General features: G+C 34.7%; 1 protein-coding gene across 1 annotated transcript in view; it reads left to right on the forward strand.

The window, feature by feature from the left end:
- Nucleotides 1–19,412, forward strand: part of ITFG1 (integrin alpha FG-GAP repeat containing 1) — a 236,527-nt gene that overhangs the window by 110,154 nt on the left and 106,961 nt on the right. Inside the window, exons 9-10 of the mRNA XM_079906277.1 lie at nt 4,672–4,766; nt 6,997–7,169. Of these exons, the coding sequence (XP_079762403.1) occupies nt 4,672–4,766; nt 6,997–7,169 (268 nt within the window). The remainder of the gene's footprint in view (nt 1–4,671; nt 4,767–6,996; nt 7,170–19,412) is intronic.

Raw genomic sequence — 19,412 nt, forward strand, 5'->3', positions numbered from 1 at the left:
ATAAAGGATTCTTGAGACTAGTTTGAAAACTGCTCCTCTATGGAGATTAAAATAAAAATTTTAATTACATACAATCATTGAACCAGTAATTTCCATTTTAGGAATTTATACTATAATCTCTCAAATATGAGATATTATATGTGCAAAGTTATTCATTGTTGGATTTTTTTGATTACCAGAAGATTGGAAACAACTCAGTGTTTGTACATCAGTAGAGAATTGGCTATATTGAGATATACCCATAAAATGTAAATGTATACTATATATGAGGCAGATATAAATTTATCACTGTGGAATGCTCTCAAAGATATATTAAATCAAAAGTTGAAGGTACCAAAAAGTGTAGTGTACACTACAATTGTACAGAATTGTATATAGTATATGTGTATGCATAGCCTGTGTGGTGAAGGATACACAAGAAAAACTGCTATGGTGGTTGCCACTGTGGAGGGGAGCTGGGGACAAGAGTAGGAAAAAGACATTTCTGAAAACCTGAATACTTCTTGAGCAGTCCTAAAAAATACAGAAGTACCTGTTCCCCAAATCCTAATATTTTAAAAATATTTTTCAGTATTTTTTTCCCCAAAAGTACATGTCTAATTACTTATTAGGAGTTAAGCCAGGTTAAAAATCTAAATCTAACTGATCTTAGTCCTACCTTCTTACCATTACATTAAAATCTCCATACACTCTCATGGAGTGGCAAGACGTTCATCAAAAACAATTATTTTATGTAGTAGTACTTGTTTCGCTGCCATAATGAGTTGACCTGCCCAAGAGGTACAAAAATTTGCAAAAGGTGACTTGAATTCAGTCTCAAGAGGCTGGAGCAAGATACATACTGAGTCCTAAATGAATAGTAGAATTTGATTAGCAAAAGAAGTTTGTCGTTAATGGAGGTGCATGATTAAGACAGAAATAGGGTACGTGTAGCACCCCCTGGTGTCAGTGGAAGACCAGCGTTTCAACCAGAGGGATTATGAAAATATGCATTGCTGTGCCCTACCCTTAGAGGTTCTGATTCATTAGATCTGGACAGAGGCATAAGAATCGACATTTCTAACAAGTTCCCCAGTGATGCTGAGGCTGTGGGACGGGGAACCACACTTTGAGAATCACTGCATTAGAGAAGTTGTGGTTTACAGAGTTGATGGGTAATCTGGGGCCAGAACAATGAGCTGTAATTTGCTTAAGCCATACCACAGGTCATTTAATTTCATGAGACTGAAAATGTTATGAATGTTTAAGAGGAAACATAATATAAATGTGACCCTTTCTCTTGTATATCTTCTTCTTTGTCCTCTGCTTAATTAAAAACAAAAATTATTATACCAAAATTCATTATAATCCATTTTTATGAAGACTTTAGTGTTCTCTTGATTTTAAAATTAAAATTTTTCAGAAAATCAGTTTGACTCATTAAATCTATCTCATTAAAATTATCTGTTTTAGAAGAGAATTTCTTTTGAAATTTGGCTAAGGTTAACATCAGATGGAAATTAACATGTGTTTAGTGTGTACTTTAGTCTCTACTGGTCCGCCATTCAAAAGGCCAAATTTTATACTGCATTTTATGAAATGAGTTAATCAAAATGCCATTCCTTCTGTCACAGTTTCTGTTGAGGCTTTGAGAAGGAATTTTAGCCTTTAAGAAAACTCTAGATATATAATGGGCTGAAGTTCTGAGGAGAAGGCAGTTCATAGTTAATAATTCCTGGGACTTCTTTAAGGAATGTGTGCCAAGTTCACAGACTGGTACCTCTGTCAGCATGACATTCCTCTTAGTCTCATTGTTTTTCAGAGAATTTGCTTATTACTAGTTCCTAGCCTTGTGCCTCTGCCTCATGTGAAACTGATTTTTCTGAAACTACTTCCTTCTGTAGGTATAATAACTTATTGGAAAAGTAAAAGATTCCTGTAGTCCGAGGTTAAAAAAAAAAAAAAAGATACGCAGATTGTAAAAGGCTATGAAAATATTCTAGGGACTTCCCTGGTGGCACAGTGGTTAAGATTCCACCTGCCAATGCAGGGGACCACCGGTTCGAGCCCTGGTCCGGGAAGATCCCACATGCCACAGAGCAACTAAGCCTGTGCGCCACAACTGCTCATCCTGCTCTCTAGAGCCCATGAGCCACAACTACTGAGGCTGCGAGCCACAACGACTGAGCCTGCGTGCCACAACTACTGAAGCCCATGCGCCTAGAGCCCGTGCTCCACAACAAGAGAAGCCACCGCAATGAGAAGCCTGCACACCGCTACTAAGAGTAGCCCCAATCACTGCAACTAGAGAAAGCCCGCGCACAGCAACGAAGACCAATGCAGCCAAAAATAAAAATAAATAAATAAATAAATAAATTTATTTAAAAGAAAAAAACCTATAAAAATTTTTTTTAAAAAAAGAAAATATTCTAGATTAAAGAAGGCTAAAAATAACGACTACATGTAATTCCTACTCCTAGACTGGATCCTGTGTTAGAGGGGCAAAAATGCTACAAATGACATTATTACGTCAATGGACAAAATTAGAATATAGTACAATAGATAAAAGTATCTGTGTGAATTGATAGTTGTACTGTGGTTAAGAGAATATCTCTATTCCTAGGAAATACACACTCAAGTATTTAGGGGTAAAGGGCTATAATGTATATAATTATGGTTCAGAAAAAAACTGATTTCACAGATCAAATAAATGGGGTAAAATGTTAATAGGTCAATCTGGTTAAAGTGTTTACAGGAATTCTTTTACTATGTTTATTATTGCAATTTTAAGTTTATTTACAAATAAAAAGTTTTTTTTTAAAACATGCAGAAAAGTGTAACATGTAAGATTTAAAAGTTTGTTGCCTTTAAGAGAGAAAATTTCCTTTGCGTGTGAAGTGGGGCTCTCAGAAAGCTTTTCTGCCACTTACCCTAAACATCAAAAAAATAGCGCTTAGAGTCAGCACAAGGAGCACATTCTCTGATAGAGTTCTAGACTTCTGTGACCATATCTATAAAATATTACTGATAATTCCTACTAAAAGGCATGATTATGATGTTGTGACGTGAGTTAGTTATATGTTTAACAGAAGGTTATTTGCCAGCATTAAGTATCAGCCAAGTCATGGTCAAAATAATTGTGGGAAATAGGAAACTACTCGGAAGAAAAATAAACTAGGAGAAAAGAAAAGTGTACATCAAAATCTAATCTGAGTATTTTGCCATTGGGGTAAAAATGAAGGGCAGAGACTTAGTAGTTGCTCTTCTGATTAGTCCCACATTAATTGCAGTAAAATGGTTTGGCGTTTAATGAAGTCTATGATATTACTAGAGTCTGTTTATATATCACATTTTGCATTTAATTCTCTCTTGGCTAGCTCCTTTTTTTTTTTTTTAAGCTATGATATATGTTTATGACCTTGGAAAGCCTTCTCCTTTCCAAGTATTCCTGCCTAGAGTTGCTGTTTCTCTCTCTCTCAACTTTTCACAGTAGTCCAAATGTGTATACTGTCATATTACATGTATCCTCTGTACTCTCCATTATTAATTCAACTATTTTATTTAATGTTATACTCCTCTAAGCGTTCGTCATCACAAAGAATATTAACCATGAGGATCATAAGTAATTAAACTATGAAATTAAATGAAAGAAATTCATTTTTCACTGTGCTGTGCCTTTTACTTTTCCATGCTGAGGTCACCTTCCATTGGCTAGATTTTCATCCCACACAGCCTGAAATTTTTTTTTTCTTTGTGCATACATTATTGGAGACTTGATAGGCTTGTTATAGTTATATATCTCTCTTAATATTTAAACCTATGCAAGGATGGACTTTTTTTATTGGTAAACCTTATATATCCTTCCAAGTGAAGGTACTACCTCAGGCACATATTAAATGATAACATTAAGCCATTGCAAATAAATCAGTGATTAAAGCAACACAAAATTAGGCCCTAAATTTAAAAGCTTCATGACTACTCCATTGTGTGAATGTCCCCATAGAGATTTAGCTCTGGGACATCAAAATCTGTAAACTTCATCAGGTAGGGAACAGTAGATAGGAAGGAGCACTAGAGGAAATGACTCCAAGTTCATCAGTAACCTCATCTCTAGAAGTCTTTGCAGAACATTGTGCAGCTGTTTAAAAACCAGTCAGTTGGAAATGACGTCTGTATTCCCTTCATTTGCCTCTTTATTGATAAAAATGTATTGGTGCTTTTTAGAATCTAAGTTGCTGAAAGCTTTATAACTCTTGAATTGACGTTTATGCTGTATAAAAGAGACTTAAAAGTATGTGTAAAGATAAATTATCTGTAAAGACATTTAAAATAAGCCACATAATAATGGGTTACTATTGCATGCTTATTTTTCTCCTGTGGCAGTGATGATAATTATGTAAATAGGTCAAAAGCTACATTTTTTTAATTGATAATTTTAACATCAAAGCCTGAAATGAGGAGTTTTTCCACCATTGGATAAATATTTAACCACAGAAGAGTGAGCAATTTAAAACAAGACATGGTCCAGGTAATAGACAGTAAGGGCCAGAATAATTTTTTTAATTGAATCACATGCACTCCAAAGCCATGCATCAGATTCCTCAGTTTATCTAGATTGATGCAGAGTTTAAACAAATAGGAAATTTAATCTGTCATACAAGAACACTATTTTGTGTCTGTTTCTTTTGGCAGATGGAGATGGAAACATGGATCACTTATTGCCAGGCTGTGAAGATAAAAACTGCCAGAAAAGTACCATTTACTTAGCAAGATCCAGAACAAAGCAGGTATATCTACTTGTTTCTTAATGTAAATAGAGTTATGTTCTTGGAAAACAATTTCAGAGGTTAGAAGAAGTAACTGAAGAATCAGAAAAGAGAAAAACCAAAAATAAATTTACTTCCTTATTTTAACTTAATGAAATGCATTTAAATCTATTTTTATTGGTTTATTGAGAGAAAAAAGTAGTGGCATAATCATTTCTGGTTAAGAAAACCCACTCTTGATCCTGTAATTAAATGATCTGTTAGCCTTTTATATGCTGGGAATATGGTAAGACACACTATAGCTATAATAAAGGGTTATGTAGAAGAACATCATACCTATTTTCAAGGCTAATCTTGTTTTTATTTGTGATATCTAAATCTGTTTCATTCTCTCGTGCCGACTTTATACCTGTAGCTTGTAGATAAATAATTTAGAATCTGTTAATCACAGCAGAGGATTAATGTGGGAATGATAGGTTATGACATTGAGATTTTTTCCATATTGACAGCACCTGAATGGAAACCAGTAATATAGTAGTAGAATTAATGAGTTATATTTTCTGTTTGGGGGTAATAAATGATAGAATTACATTTTGATTTTTTTAGCCCTTATGGGTAGGAAGTATCACTTTTTATACTAAGACACTAAAGAAAACAAATCTTCCTCCAGTCAGCATTCTAAAAGCATTTAACTCTTACACCCATAACCTTTATTACCTTGAACTTTTTTAAAGTTTTGAATCATTGAAAATATTAGGTCAAGTCACACTTCATCGTTGGTTCATAGCTGTAAGTAAACCTAGTAATTATTAGCCTGTCTTCAAGTGACAGACTACTGTAAGAATATTTTCAAATTACACAGTTCTCTCTGGGCAGATAAATGTCACAGTTCTTTTTTGACTGTTAAGAACGTCACATTAATGAAAAATATTTTACTTCTTAGACCTTAATACATTTACCTTAACAGAAATACTTTATCCTCATTAATAAACTATCAACCTCTTCAGAAACTTGTGAAAACTTGGCATTTTGTGAAATTTCTCATCCTCTTCCAAAACAAGACCAGCAGTTTTTTTCAGAGTCACATGAAACATTAAAACATTTTGATGCTATATAATACTCTTTTGCTTTAAGAAAGATTGAAAAATTTATTAAAGATGCAGACCAGTTTTTTAAAACGGCTCGTTTTCTGTAAATTTGTCTTTGTAGTTAAGCCACTTTTTTTGCTTTTTCCTTGGCAAACTATGCTTTCTTTGGATAACATAGAAAATGTTTGGGATATCCTATGTTCTAAACCTTTTTCAAGAGGCCACTTTTTATGTAGTCTGGCTTAGAGCTATATATATGAGTCACCTGCTTATAAGGACAAAAACATCTGTAGGCATGTTTGGCCTCCTGTCATTTCAAGCCAGCTGCACCTGCTTCTGTTTGGACATCTCCAGGTTATGTGCCAGTATCCATGCTCTTAGCTAATTATGGGCACATCTATAATTTTAATGTGATGATTTCCACTCTTCAGATTTTTAGTTTGCATTAGGTTATTAAAAGTAAAGATTGGGGCATTCACAAGAAAAAGGGATTTCCAAAAGCTCATTTTGAAATGATCCTATTCTCTGTGTTCTTGTTATAATCAATATAGAGATAAAGAATTTATTTAAAATGTAGCTTCCAGCTGTTTTGGTGACAGAGCTCATTCTCTGGGGCAGGCAGAGCTTGTCAGGGCTAGTATTGTTTGGTAAGCCTCAGAGCTGCTTGGCTCTGAGAATGATGACTAAAGTCATCATCATGTATAGGAGGCAAAGCAAGAGAACAAGGGAGACTGTCATGTTCTAATTCTTCCTGAGATGGTCCTCCGAAAGGACATCAGTATTACATGATATTGTAATTTTTTAAATATTCATTTGAGGTTGTATTTCCACTCAACACATTTTAAAATGGCAATTCAAGTATATGATTATCAGCATCAGTTCAATCCTAAGATTTTGTGGTTCTGTGAAAAACCTTCTAAGGCTCTGTGAGCTAGTTCAAAGAAAGATGACTAGTGATAAATTTTAAAGAGATGATTTTTTTCCAAAGTGTAAGTTACCTGTTTATCAAAGTAAATTATAGTACCCTACCATTTTGTAGTGATAAAGAACTTAAATAAGGTGATGCTTACCTTGAGGACTTTTCGTGGATCATTTGTTTTACAAATGGTGAATTTTTTTCTAAAATGACTATAAAATCTGATTTTTTTTCTCTTAATCCACAGTGGGTTCCTGTCCTACAGGATTTTAGCAATAAGGGCACACTCTGGGGTTTTGTGCCATTTGTGCATGAACAACGACCAACTGAAATACCAATTCCAATTACCCTTCATATTGGAGACTACAACATGGATGGTTATCCAGATGCTCTTGCCATACTGAAGAATACATCTGGAAGGTATGGAAATTAAGTCAAATGAGAAATAGTTGTGAAATATTTTCACTGTGATACTTTGTAGCTGAATGACTCCTAAATATGGTACAGTTCCTTAAATAAGGAACACTGTGAGCTCTGAACTTCTCCCAACTGCTTAGAATACCTGTTCTTTTTCTGTTTTATAGAACAATAAAAGGCTTATTTTTCATTCAACAAAACTTGATCTTTAAAAGGTCAAAATTTTTATAAGTAAATGACTCAGTTACATTTTGAGTCTGAAGACCATGGAGGTTAAGAGTTGAGCCTAGGCTTCGCTCTCAGTCCAGCCACTTAGCACCTGTGTGACCTTGAGCAGATTACCTAAACTCCCCATCTGTAAACTGAGAGTAGTAACTGCACCTCTGTCATGGAGTTGTAGTGGAAATTACATGAGGTAAAAATAAAAAATGAGACAATTAGCAAGATACTTAGCACATGCTGACTTTACTATCAGTGAATGTTGCCTTACTGTTGCTTGTTTTGTAATGGTGTTGAGAATTTCGACATGACAATTGATAATATTTGTAAATACAGAATTTCTGAGTATATTTATTGCATTATCAATGATTTTGAATGTTGTTGCTACTTTTTTTTCCTTAGGTAGAGGTACCAGTAGCTAAACGAATAATAGTTAAATTCACAATTACCCTGATCTTGACAGATTCCATAAATATGACTCTTTCCAAATTTCAATGCTTTATTATATTCTTCATATTACAATTAGTTGTATTTCTTGCCCCTTATTCTTTCTTGCCTCGTACATTGTATCTATCCATAATTTTTCTTCTGAGCATTAATTCATTTGTTGGCTCTGAAATTAGTGATGATTCAGCTCCACATTTACTACCAGGCTCATGATGCAATATAACTTTCCTGGAAAAAGAATCAGACTATTGTTGATTTTAACATCAAACAATGTTATCTAGAAATGTGATTTTTAGAAAACCACACATTGTTAGTGACTGTCCCTAAATATTTATAGAAATTATAAAATGTCTGTACTTAAACTTTTCTAAGGACCTTGATTTGAAATTATAATCACTCTGAGTTGTGTTTATAAAACTTTCTAAGGATATGAGCATCATGATCCTTAATAGAGAGTAGTATATACACTCATAACTTATGTGTATGAAACAGATCTTATGTAACGAAAAGAAACTTCTGAGTTGAATGTGATTTTTATTCCTTTTAAAGTGGCACGTAAAAACAAAGAAATGTAAAAATTGCTTTAATTTGAACAATTTACCCTATTCAAAAGAATAAGAAATTACATCTTAAATTCATTTAAGATGTGATTACTTATTCTTAGAAAAACATACAAACAATTTATAGTTTTGTCATAAAAGTTCTTTATCAACATATTCTTCTTCAAACCATCAAATATTTAACTTACCTTTACCATTCAGTAATAACGATGATATCAACAGCTAATTCAGCAGTGAACAAACACTGTGGCTCTATAGGAAACATAAGGTAAAAGACAGTCATAGACTCTTGATGCTTTTATAAAAGCAACTGTTTAAAACCCAGGGTTTCTTTTTTGTTCTTTTGGGATAGATGAGAATTGAAGGATAGATTTGAGTGCATTTCAGTGTTCATTAAATCACTAGATGAGAAATAGCCCTATACTTGAGAGATGTCTGTCTAGGAAAATTCAGCATAATATTTTCTTTGAAACATAGAAGAAGGAAAATAAGACATAGTGTACCTTATAATCCTTTTCTACTGTTCACTTTTGTTGAAAAGCATTTTATAATTTTTAACTGATTTCAAGACTGCTGTATTGCTAAGAAGTAGTACAGGGTTGCAGTTTATAATTTCAAGGGTTGCTACCTGGAGAATCCTGTCTCCTTTTTTCTTCAGGTTTTGAAAATCAGGTAGAGATTAACTACGCAGTTAAGAATAAAATCCACAGTATATGTTTCATGAAAAGAAGTTCTGAAACCTTGGCTTGTTAACTTGTGTTTTTTTGTTTTCAGAGGAGAGTTGCTATTTGGCTTTCTGTTTGTTTTTTATTTTATGGTAAAAGTCTAATTGTTGAAAGTTAACCTTTAGAATCATGTTACATGAAAAAGATCTCTATTAGTGACATTTATAGAGGCAGCAAGTGACTCTAAACAAAATAACATGGTCTGAGGTCAGCCATTTTACATCTGTGCCACCACTGACTGAAAGCCATGGTTTTTTCCCTTGGCTGTCCCATTACTACTCAGTTGCCCTGTGTTTACTCTCATCTTCTGTGTGTAGTCATGTTGTCTTAATTGTCTGAATTTTCATTTTTTTGAAAGAAGGCACACTTAGAATGACATTATTCCAATAGTGTGCTCTTAAGCTAATAATAATTCTGTTTTTAGAATTTTTTAATTTCATGTGTAAAATAACACTGAAAAGATATTTTATGTCCTAAGTCTTTAGTATAGAACTGAAAAACTTTTTTAAAAGGAACTGGAGGATAAATTATAACAAAGAATATTTGAGAACCATTTATCTAATTAAACTCTTATCCTTATGGATTTCTAATCACTATTATTTCTTAATTAGCCAGAGTTACTAGAAAAACTAGTACACAAAAATGAAAAGTTTAATTTTATTTTTGCCCAATATGTGGTATACTAGAAATTTTATTTTATGCATATGTTAGAAAAAACATTTCTCTAAATATTCCCCTAGAAATATTAATGTCATAGGTAAAATTAAATACTAATTTTGAGTAACTATTAGGTTTCTATAGGAAAATTTGATAAACCATATTTAAATTAATATTCTAAACCATATTGTATGATTTTTTAAAATTCAAAACTAACATAGATTGTAATTTGCTCAGAATAAATGCATGTTTGTTTAACACTGGTACTGTAGTCTAGAAGTTGTGTTAATGATTTACTTATCATTTTGTCAAGCGCATACAGTGCATATTTATTCCTTATTTTTAGCATTTAACTGAAGATATAAGAGAGTGACTTTTAGTCTTTGTTCTATTGCATATTAATCAGAATGTTAATATATTTAAGAAAAGTTGTATTGTTATTAATAAATTGAAAGTGGATGAAATTGTAAGCAAAACCTCAGCTTCCAGCAGGGATTTATAGAGAATCCAAATCTAAAAGTACTAAAAGAAAAAAAAAATTTAAACAAAGGGTTTTAGCAGCAAAGGAGCAGATTCTGAGTATCAGCTGTGAGAGCTCCCAAAATCTGTTAAATGGCAAGTAAATCAATAAATGGCCAAATGCAATATATTCCTTGTCAGTTAATGCCAGGAAGCAAAGGGCTTTAGTTTATAAAGTGATTATCATCATGCATATTGCTTCACAGTAATTTCTATGGGGTGGTATTATCTTTACTTTGTAAGTATGGAAACAGTCTCAGATAAGTCAGACTACTTGTCCAGGATCACACAGTTTCAGTCAGCACTCTAAGTTCACAGAATCTGAATCCTTTTTCTTTCCCTGTAAGAAAAAAATTTAGAAGGAAGTAGTATATAACCAAAAAAACACATTTTTAGCAGAGGTTAGAAATGATGATTTGGGCAGATAGTAAAAGTCTCTCTGACAAGAGAAAGAAGGAGCAAGCTAAGGACAAATGAATAAAGTCCATAAGTTTTCTGAGTCTTGCTGTCAGAGGAGATTGATTATATGCAAGCACGTGGCCTCTTATGTTAGTAATTTGGAAACAAGAGGTATGTTGGTGGTATACATTCAGGCTACCAATATGAAACGATGGAAGAGGACCAGAAGCAAGTCGGGATCTGGAACTTTGTCAAAAAAGAATTACTGGGGACTTTTGCAGTAATTAGCTAATTACCCATTCAGTATAATTTGCATTTTCATCTTCACCCTCAGCTTTATAAAATAATTTAGGTTCACACTAATACCCTGAGTCACCAAGGACGGGTTACATTATATTTCAGATGTTCTGCTTTAGTGGGCAAGGAGATTGATAGTACAGAGGCCTGTATCCACTTGTACATTTCAAGCCACTGTTGTTTTTCATTTTTATTATGAACTGTAACAAAGGGTTTCATATCATTTTAAATTAGATCAAATATCTTACTAATTTTATGTTTTATACTTCAAATGATTCACCATAATCTTTTTTAAATGAAGTTAATCACCATCTTTTCCATGAATGTGAAAATATAACAGACTTCCTAATTTACAATAAAAGAAAAAACATTCCATGCCTATTCTGCCGGGGAATGTTTAGTGGTAGTTTGCAAAATACATCTTGGTAGGCTATGTCACATAATTTCCATCTGTTCAAATGTTACTAGGGAGAATAGCCTGTTTCTGACATTACAACCTACATCGCTAAGTCTTATGCTCTAAATCTTTAACTAATCCTTAGTTAATGAGTAATAACTCTGGGTAGGGAAGTTGTCTGCATTCACAGCTTATTGAAGACTGAAGAATATTTTAATATTTTTGTTTAGGGTATTTTATAGAATTATACATAGGTTTAGAGTAAGGTTTTTGTAAAATGTTTGTTTTTCAAAATTAATAAGGGTACTGAATTCAAGAATCATATTCACATCACTTCTAGGTTTAATAAAATGTATTACTTCCTCCTAAGCAGATTAGTATAAAGCCTCCAGAAGCTTTCAGTATGTAATTTTTTTTTTACATCTTTATTGGAGTATAATTGCTTTACAATGGTGTGTTAGTTTCTGCTTTATAGCAAAGTGAATCAGTTATACATCTACGTATGTTCCCGTATCTCTTCCCTCTTGCGTCTCCCTCCCTCCCACCCTCCCTATCCCACCCCTCCAGGCAGTCACAAAGCACCGAGCTGATATCCCTGTGCTATGTGGCTGCTTCCCACTAGCTATCTACCTTACGTTTGGTAGTGTATATATGTCCATGCCTCTCTCTCGCTTTGTCACAGCTCACCCTTCCCCCTCCCCATATCCTCAAGTCCGTTCTCTAGTAGGTCTGTGTCTTTATTCCTGTCTTACCCCTAGGTTCTTCATGACATTTTTTTTTCTTAAATTCCATATATATGTGTTAGCATACGGTATTTGTCTCTCTCTTTCTGACTTACTTCACTCTGTATGACAGACTCTAGGTCTATCCACCTCATTACAAATAGCTCAATTTCGTTTCTTTTTATGGCTGAGTAATATTCCATTGTATATATGTGCCACATCTTCTTTATCCATTCATCCGATGATGGACACTTAGCTTGTTTCCATCTACGGGCTATTGTAAATAGAACTGCAATGAACATTTTGGTACATGACTCTTTTTGAATTATGGTTTTCTCAGGGTATATGCCCAGTAGTGGGATTGCTGGGTCATATGGTAGTTCTATTTTTAGTTTTTTAAGGAACCTCCATACTGTTCTTCATAGTGGCTGTATCAATTTACATTCCCACCAACAGTGCAAGAGGGTTCCCTTTTCTCCACACCCTCTCCAGCATTTATTGTTTCTAGATTTTTTGATGATGGCCATTTTGACTGGTGTGTGAGATGATATCTCATTGTAGTTTTGATTTGCATTTCTCCAAAGAAGATATACAGACTGCCAACGAACACATGAAAGAATGCTCAACATCAATATGTGATTTTTAAAATCAGTTTTTACAATATAGAATATCTTAATCAGGCTTTACTTTCATTTTAAACTATTTCTGATTGTACTGTCTTATTCAGTAGCTTCTATACCTCAAATGAGGGAAAATACTAAATTAGCCCAGTATGATGTGGCAGAGTAAAAAATGATAAAATGTGTTTGAAATCTTATCCTGGATGACTCATCATTGAAGAACTCATACTGTTTCATCATGGAAGAACTCATACTGCTATGTTGACTAACCTTCACTCACAAACCAACTTCAGCTTCAGTAGTTGGAATTTGTAAAGCTCATGTTTTCTCTACAGTATGGTTGCCTATTCTTCTGCCCTAACGAATCCCTATACTAAAATGAAAAAGGATCCACTAATTAGTTGTGAGGGAAAAAATTATGTAGATGGTAAGTTAAAACACTGACAGTCTCTGTTAATTCCAAAAGGATATATATTAAATATTATTTACTCTATTAGCAATCGATTTTAATCAATCTATTAATAATCACTCCTGCACTCTGAGTTTATTGGCATGTTGTTACATTCTTCTGTAATTTTTACATTTCCTTTGAGTCCATAGGTGTTTGTAATGTTATTTGCCTTTTGTATTTAATTCATCAGTCTTAGGGCTGGTCTGTTTTATTATTGCATTAATGTCTGTGTTTTTGTTGTTATATTTGTTTAAAAAATTACTTTTATTTTCAATGAGATGGATTTTTCACAAATATTTTATTTCTAATTCTGTATTTAACTCCTTCCCTTTTTTGCTTTTTTTAGATTTATTTTTGTTTTTGTTTTTATTTCATTGAATACTTAATAGAATTTTCCCATTTTCTTAGTTTCTAATAAGTGTTTTTAAGACTCTTTTCTAAGTACTTGACTTCAAACCACACATTTTGATAGGTACGTATTTTGATAGGAATTTGCAATGCAATAACCTTAAGAATGAACAATAAAATTACAGACTCAAACCCTAAGACAGCAATGCAACAAGGACTCACAACACTGCATGGCACAGCATAAGTTCTATGTAGTGTCTACTATTATTTTAATTATTAGTAATATTATTATGTGGTCACACATGCTTTGATTTACTCTTGCCATTTTATGTTTGTATTCATCATTTTTTTCTCATTTTTCTGCCTTCTGTTTGATCATTCAAATTTTTCTTCCTTTTGTAGTTCCTAAGATGGTTTGTATATCATAAATTTCATTTCTGTCGTAGTTGTTACAGTTAAATGTTTAGTACATATATTTAAACTTCATTTTTTTAGTGAACTACTAGAGACAAAACAGTCCTTAAGACAAGATTTTTAGCATACGTTAAAATTCTCTTTCCCCTACCCAGCCCCTCCTCATTCAGTGATATCATCACCATGTTGATATCATCTAGGATTTATCTATTTATGTATTTATTTTCACATTTTGTTGTAGCAGTTATTTACATTTGGCTACAAAGTTTACTAGTTGCTTTGATCACCATTGAACACTCCTGTCTTCCATTCATTCTTTGATTCATCTATTATTTTTCTGGATAGAGTCAAGTAATTCTATCAGGGAGAGTCTGCAGCCTCTTCCTCTAAGACCTTGCAGGTCTGAAAATTTCTTTATTTTCCTCCAGCCTACCTGCTAATTTGCAGAGAATAGGATTCTAAGTTTATATGAGTGTATGCTAGTCTTTCCAGACAAACTATATTGATAAATTTCATTACTTTATACACTATGGCCACCAAGATAAATTCCAATAAGCATTGTCTATATAATTGATGAGTACCTTGCTAACTTTGACTTTACATAAAATTATACTAATATAAAGCAAAGTTAGCTTTTTAACTTTCGAATCATCAACATATACAGTTAACTTTTATAATTGGTGGAGAGGTGCTGGAACAGGAAAAAGCATTCTGGAATATATACTTAATCCATTTTATTTCATTTTAATCCTTCCTTCCTAGAATAATAGCCACAAAGTTTTATCACCTCTAAGTAGCAGTAACAGAGTTCCTTCAGAAGAGCAGTAACATGGAAGATTTTGAACTTCAGTTTTCGTAATTCTTACCGGCTGTATAAATTAAACTACTGGTGGTAGAAACTGGGAATATGGAATCAATTTCCCAGGCTGACAGAATTGAAAATGCCTCTCCATGAATAGGGTAAAACTTAGATTCAGACCTCTCTGTTATGTATGTACTTGCAATCAGTTATATTAATGAAAAGAGAAATAAAACGCAAGTGAGTTTTCTTTTTCAATTTTTTTTATTGAGGTACCATTGGTTTATAACATTGTACAAGGTTCTTGTGTACAACATTAAATTTCTGTTTCTGTGTATACTACAGTGTACTCATTACCAAAAATTTAGTTTCTATTTGTCACCATACACTTGATCCCCTTTACCCATGTCACCTTCCTCCCTCCTTGCTCCTTCCCCTTTGGTAACCACTACTCTATTCTTTGTAGCTACATTTTTGTTTGGTTTGGTTTGACCATTTATTTGGGTCTTTTGTTTGTTTTTTATATATTCCATACGTGGTGGGTGCTTTTTTGCCTCTGTCTTGTCTGGGATCTCCTGAGTCATGAGCTCCATCACCACAGGGAGAGGGAAAAGGTAGGAGGGAGCCAGGGTCATGGGCATCCCTTCTGTGTCCATTGTTTTCTGGTTCATGGGCGCCAGCCCTGCAGGCACGGGGTGGGGGGGCCAGAGTCGTGGGCACTTCTGCAGCTGGAAGGACAGGATCCTAGACCTTTTGCCACTGCTGCCCAGTTACCTCTGGGTGCTGGCACCACAGTAGCCAGGAGGCCAGGCCAGAGTCATATGTGCTACCTCCCCTGCTGCTACTGAGTTTTCTGGGGCTGTGGGCTCAGCTGCTGTGGCCAGGGGTCCAGGGCACTAGGGTTGTAGCTCCTCCCTTCACTGTCTCCCTTTCTCACCTCCTCTGTGTCCTAGTCCACCCAACTTTAGATGTACAGATGTGCGGAATTCTCTGGCGTCCTGGTGTGTTGGGCAGAGGCACCTTTGTTGAATTGTGGATGTTTTACTGGTTTTAAGTTGAAGGGTAGAACAAAGGGAGCATCTCAATCCACCATAATGCTGACGGCCTTTTTTTTTTTTTTTTTCAATTTTTGACAGCATTTATCCCAAAAGGTATTTTTAGGGTGCATTGCGAAACACATGTTTCTTCCACTACATTGTATATCACATGAGGTTAAAAGAAAAGTTTATTTCTAAGTGCAGCTTAGGATAGGAAAAAAAAAAGAGAGAACATGGACTTTAGTCTTCAGTTCAAATGCCAGTGCTGCCACTTAGTAGCTCTGTTTCCTACAGCAAGGTATTTAGCCTGTCTATATATCTATAAATCTGTAAAATAAGGATGAATATACCTACCTGCAAGTTTCTTGTGTGATTAAATGAAATACTATTCCTTCTCCTTCCCTCCAAAGCTTACCTTATTAAGAAACTTTTAAACTACACTGTCAACGACATGAATGTCATCTTTAGTTCCAAAAGACCTATGACAGCTAAGTGATCTCCTACGACTAACAGACCACACAGATTGTCAGAGAAAGGACTGATGGCTATTTTATTCCTGTTAATTTTGTACCGCAACAGCTTCCAAAGGAAAATGAAAAAGGAAAATTAAACGGTGTCAGCAAAAAGTTTTCTTCTGTTGATTTCAGTAAGTGACTTAAAATATCCCGTCTTTCCTGATACTCAGTTTGCCTTTTCTCCCTAAAGCTGAGAGATTAAATGCTACAATGGGTCACTGTTTTCAATGTTGTTACACATGAATTAAAAGAAACAAAACAAAAAATATAATAGGTCTGTGGTAGCAAGATCTATATTTTTATAGATAATTGGAATTATATAATTTTTGGTCCTTAATGACTGATTTCTTTCACTTAACATAGTGTTTTCAAGGTTTACCTGTGAGGTAGCATGTATAAATACCTCGTTTTACTAAATAATCCTCCAAGTATGGATATACCACATTTTATTTATTCAAGCTTCAAGTGGTGACTAGTACAATATTGTAGAAGAGTATCAAGAATGACAGTGAACTGTGTATTACCACAGACATAGTATCTCATAAAAACACAAATTTATTCTGTCACAATTCTGGAGGTCAAAAGTCTGAAATCACTTTCACTGGGCTAAAATCAAAGTACTAGCAATGCTGTTTCTTTCTGGAGGCTGTAGCTAAAAATCTCTTCCCTTGCCTTTTCTGACTTCTCAAGGCTGCCAACCTCCTTTGTCAAAGCCAACAGTGTAGCATCATTGTATTTATTCAGGGTTCTCCAGAGAAACAGAACCAATAGGAGATAGACAGATAGAAATTGAGAGAGGGGAGGAGGAGGGATTGGAATTTTTTTAAGGAATTTGCTCACATGATTATGGAGGCTAAGAAGTCCTGTGATCTGCAGTTAACAGGCTGAAGACCAAGGAGAGCCAGTGTGTAGTTCAGTCTGCGTCTGAACCAGGAAAGTTGATAGTGTAAGTTCCAGTCCAAATTCTAGCAGGCTCAAAACCCAAGAAAAGTAAGTGTTTCAGTCCGAGTCCCAAAGCCAAAAAAGAACATGTCCCAACTCAATGACAGAGTTCCCTCTTACTCAGTCTTTTTGTTCTATTCATGTCTTTAATTGATGGGATGAGACCCACCCACGTTAGGGAAGGTAAATCTGCTTTAGGAATTCTACCAATTTGAATGTTAGTCTCACCCAGAAACACCCTCAAAGACACGCCCAGAATAATGTTTAACCAAATGTTTGGGCACCCCATGGCCCAGTGAAGTTGACAGATAAAATTAACCATGACAATCTTTTCTTTTCTGATCTCTGCTTCCACTGTTACATCTTCTCCCTTCCTACCATTCTTCTACTTCCCTTTTATAAGGAATATTGTGGTCTTCTTTGTGGGACGATTACTAAGCTTACCATGATCTGAGACCCTCTGAGTTCCTAATGATTCAGCCTCATACTGCATGCAAAATACACTCAGTGCATCTCAACATCCCTGAAAGTCTCAATCCGTTAGTGCATCAGCTCAAGTCCAGAATGTCATTTAAGTCTCATCAGCTCAAAAGCCCCATAATCTCATCGTGTAAATTATCTAAATTAGGCACATGTAAGGCTATCAGAATAATTGATATTAGGGCAAAATTACTCTTCGTTTACGGATCTGTGAAACTAGAAAAAAAGTTATTTGCTTCCATAATACAATGGTGGGACAAGCATGGGATAATAATTATAGGCATTGCCATTCAAAAAGGGAGAAAACGAAAGGAAAAAAGGAGTTATTGGTCTCAAGCAATTATAGAATCCAACCAGACATACCACTTTTGTTTTAAGGCCTGAGTCTAATCCTCTGTGGCCCTCAGCTCCATCCAACAGCCCGTGGCTCATCCTTTTTTCCTAAAGGATAGTACATGTTTGCAGCTGAGTAATTCATCAGCCTTTTTCCTGCCTCTAGAATTTTGAGAGTCTAACAGCCTTCTTTTATTTCATCCTCTCTGTTCCTTTCCATCCAAGCTGGCAGTATTTATGCTAATATAGCACCTGAAAATCTTGGTGAGTCTCCTGCATGTGTCTGAGGAATTGTCTCCATCAGACAAGAGGCTTCTCTACAAATCTTTCTTGGATAAACCCATCTCCATTTTTGGCTTCTGAGATGGCTAAAGGGATACATGAGTCACAGACCTAATCTCTTCAGGGGGATTTGTGATGGAATACTTTGATTTTTGATCCTTTCAAGACATTAACAAAATATTGTCCATGCATGTCCTTGCCATTTTCTCCTGAACATGTTTTCCTAACCAAATCTCTTAATTTTTTATCTTTTTTCAACCTGCATAGGCTGATAATTTCCCAAATCATCAAGTTCTGGTTTCTTTTTGATTACCAGTCCTTCCCTCAATGTATTTCCTACCTGTCACACTTTTTATAAACAGTGAAACCAAGTTTTACCTTCAGAAGTTTTCTTCAGAATCTCTTCAGTTGAAGGTCTACATTCATCACTTACAATTCTGTTTTTAATATAATTGTTGGACACAAGTCAGATGCAGCCATGACTCACAGGCCTAGCCGCTCTGCGGCATGTGGGATCTTCCCGGACCTGGGCACAAACCCATGTCCCCTGCATCGGCAGGCGGACTGTCAACCACTGCGCCACCAGGGAAGCCACCAGCAGAGCTTTTAACATCCAGTTTTCCACGAACAATCTGTTTATGATGATTTAGGTATACTCTGTGAAGGTATAGATTTTTTTGATCATTCTTCTGAGCCTTCAGTCTTTAACATCCATATTTCTACAAACAACAGTCTGTTCAAAGCAGTTTAGGCTTTTTCTATCATGCTCCTCAAAATTGTTCCAGCCTCCACTGGTTACCTAATTTCAAAGTCACTTCCATATACTTAGATATTTGTTACAACAGTACACCACTTCCTGCACCAAAATATGTATTAGTTTCCTAGTGCTACTGTAACAAATTATCACAAATTTAATGGCTGAACAATGCACATTTATTTTGCAACAGTTGTAGACGTCAGAATTTCTGTATGAGTCTTATGAAGCTAAAACCAAGCTGTTGCCAGGGTTGGTTCCTTCTGGAGGCTCCAGTAGAGAATTTATTCTTTAACTCTTTCAGCTTCTAGAAGCTATCCTTGCTCTGC

This window comes from Stenella coeruleoalba (genome assembly GCF_951394435.1).
Source record: "Stenella coeruleoalba genome assembly, chromosome: 20".
In the NCBI taxonomy this organism is placed as follows: Eukaryota; Metazoa; Chordata; class Mammalia; order Artiodactyla; family Delphinidae; genus Stenella; species Stenella coeruleoalba.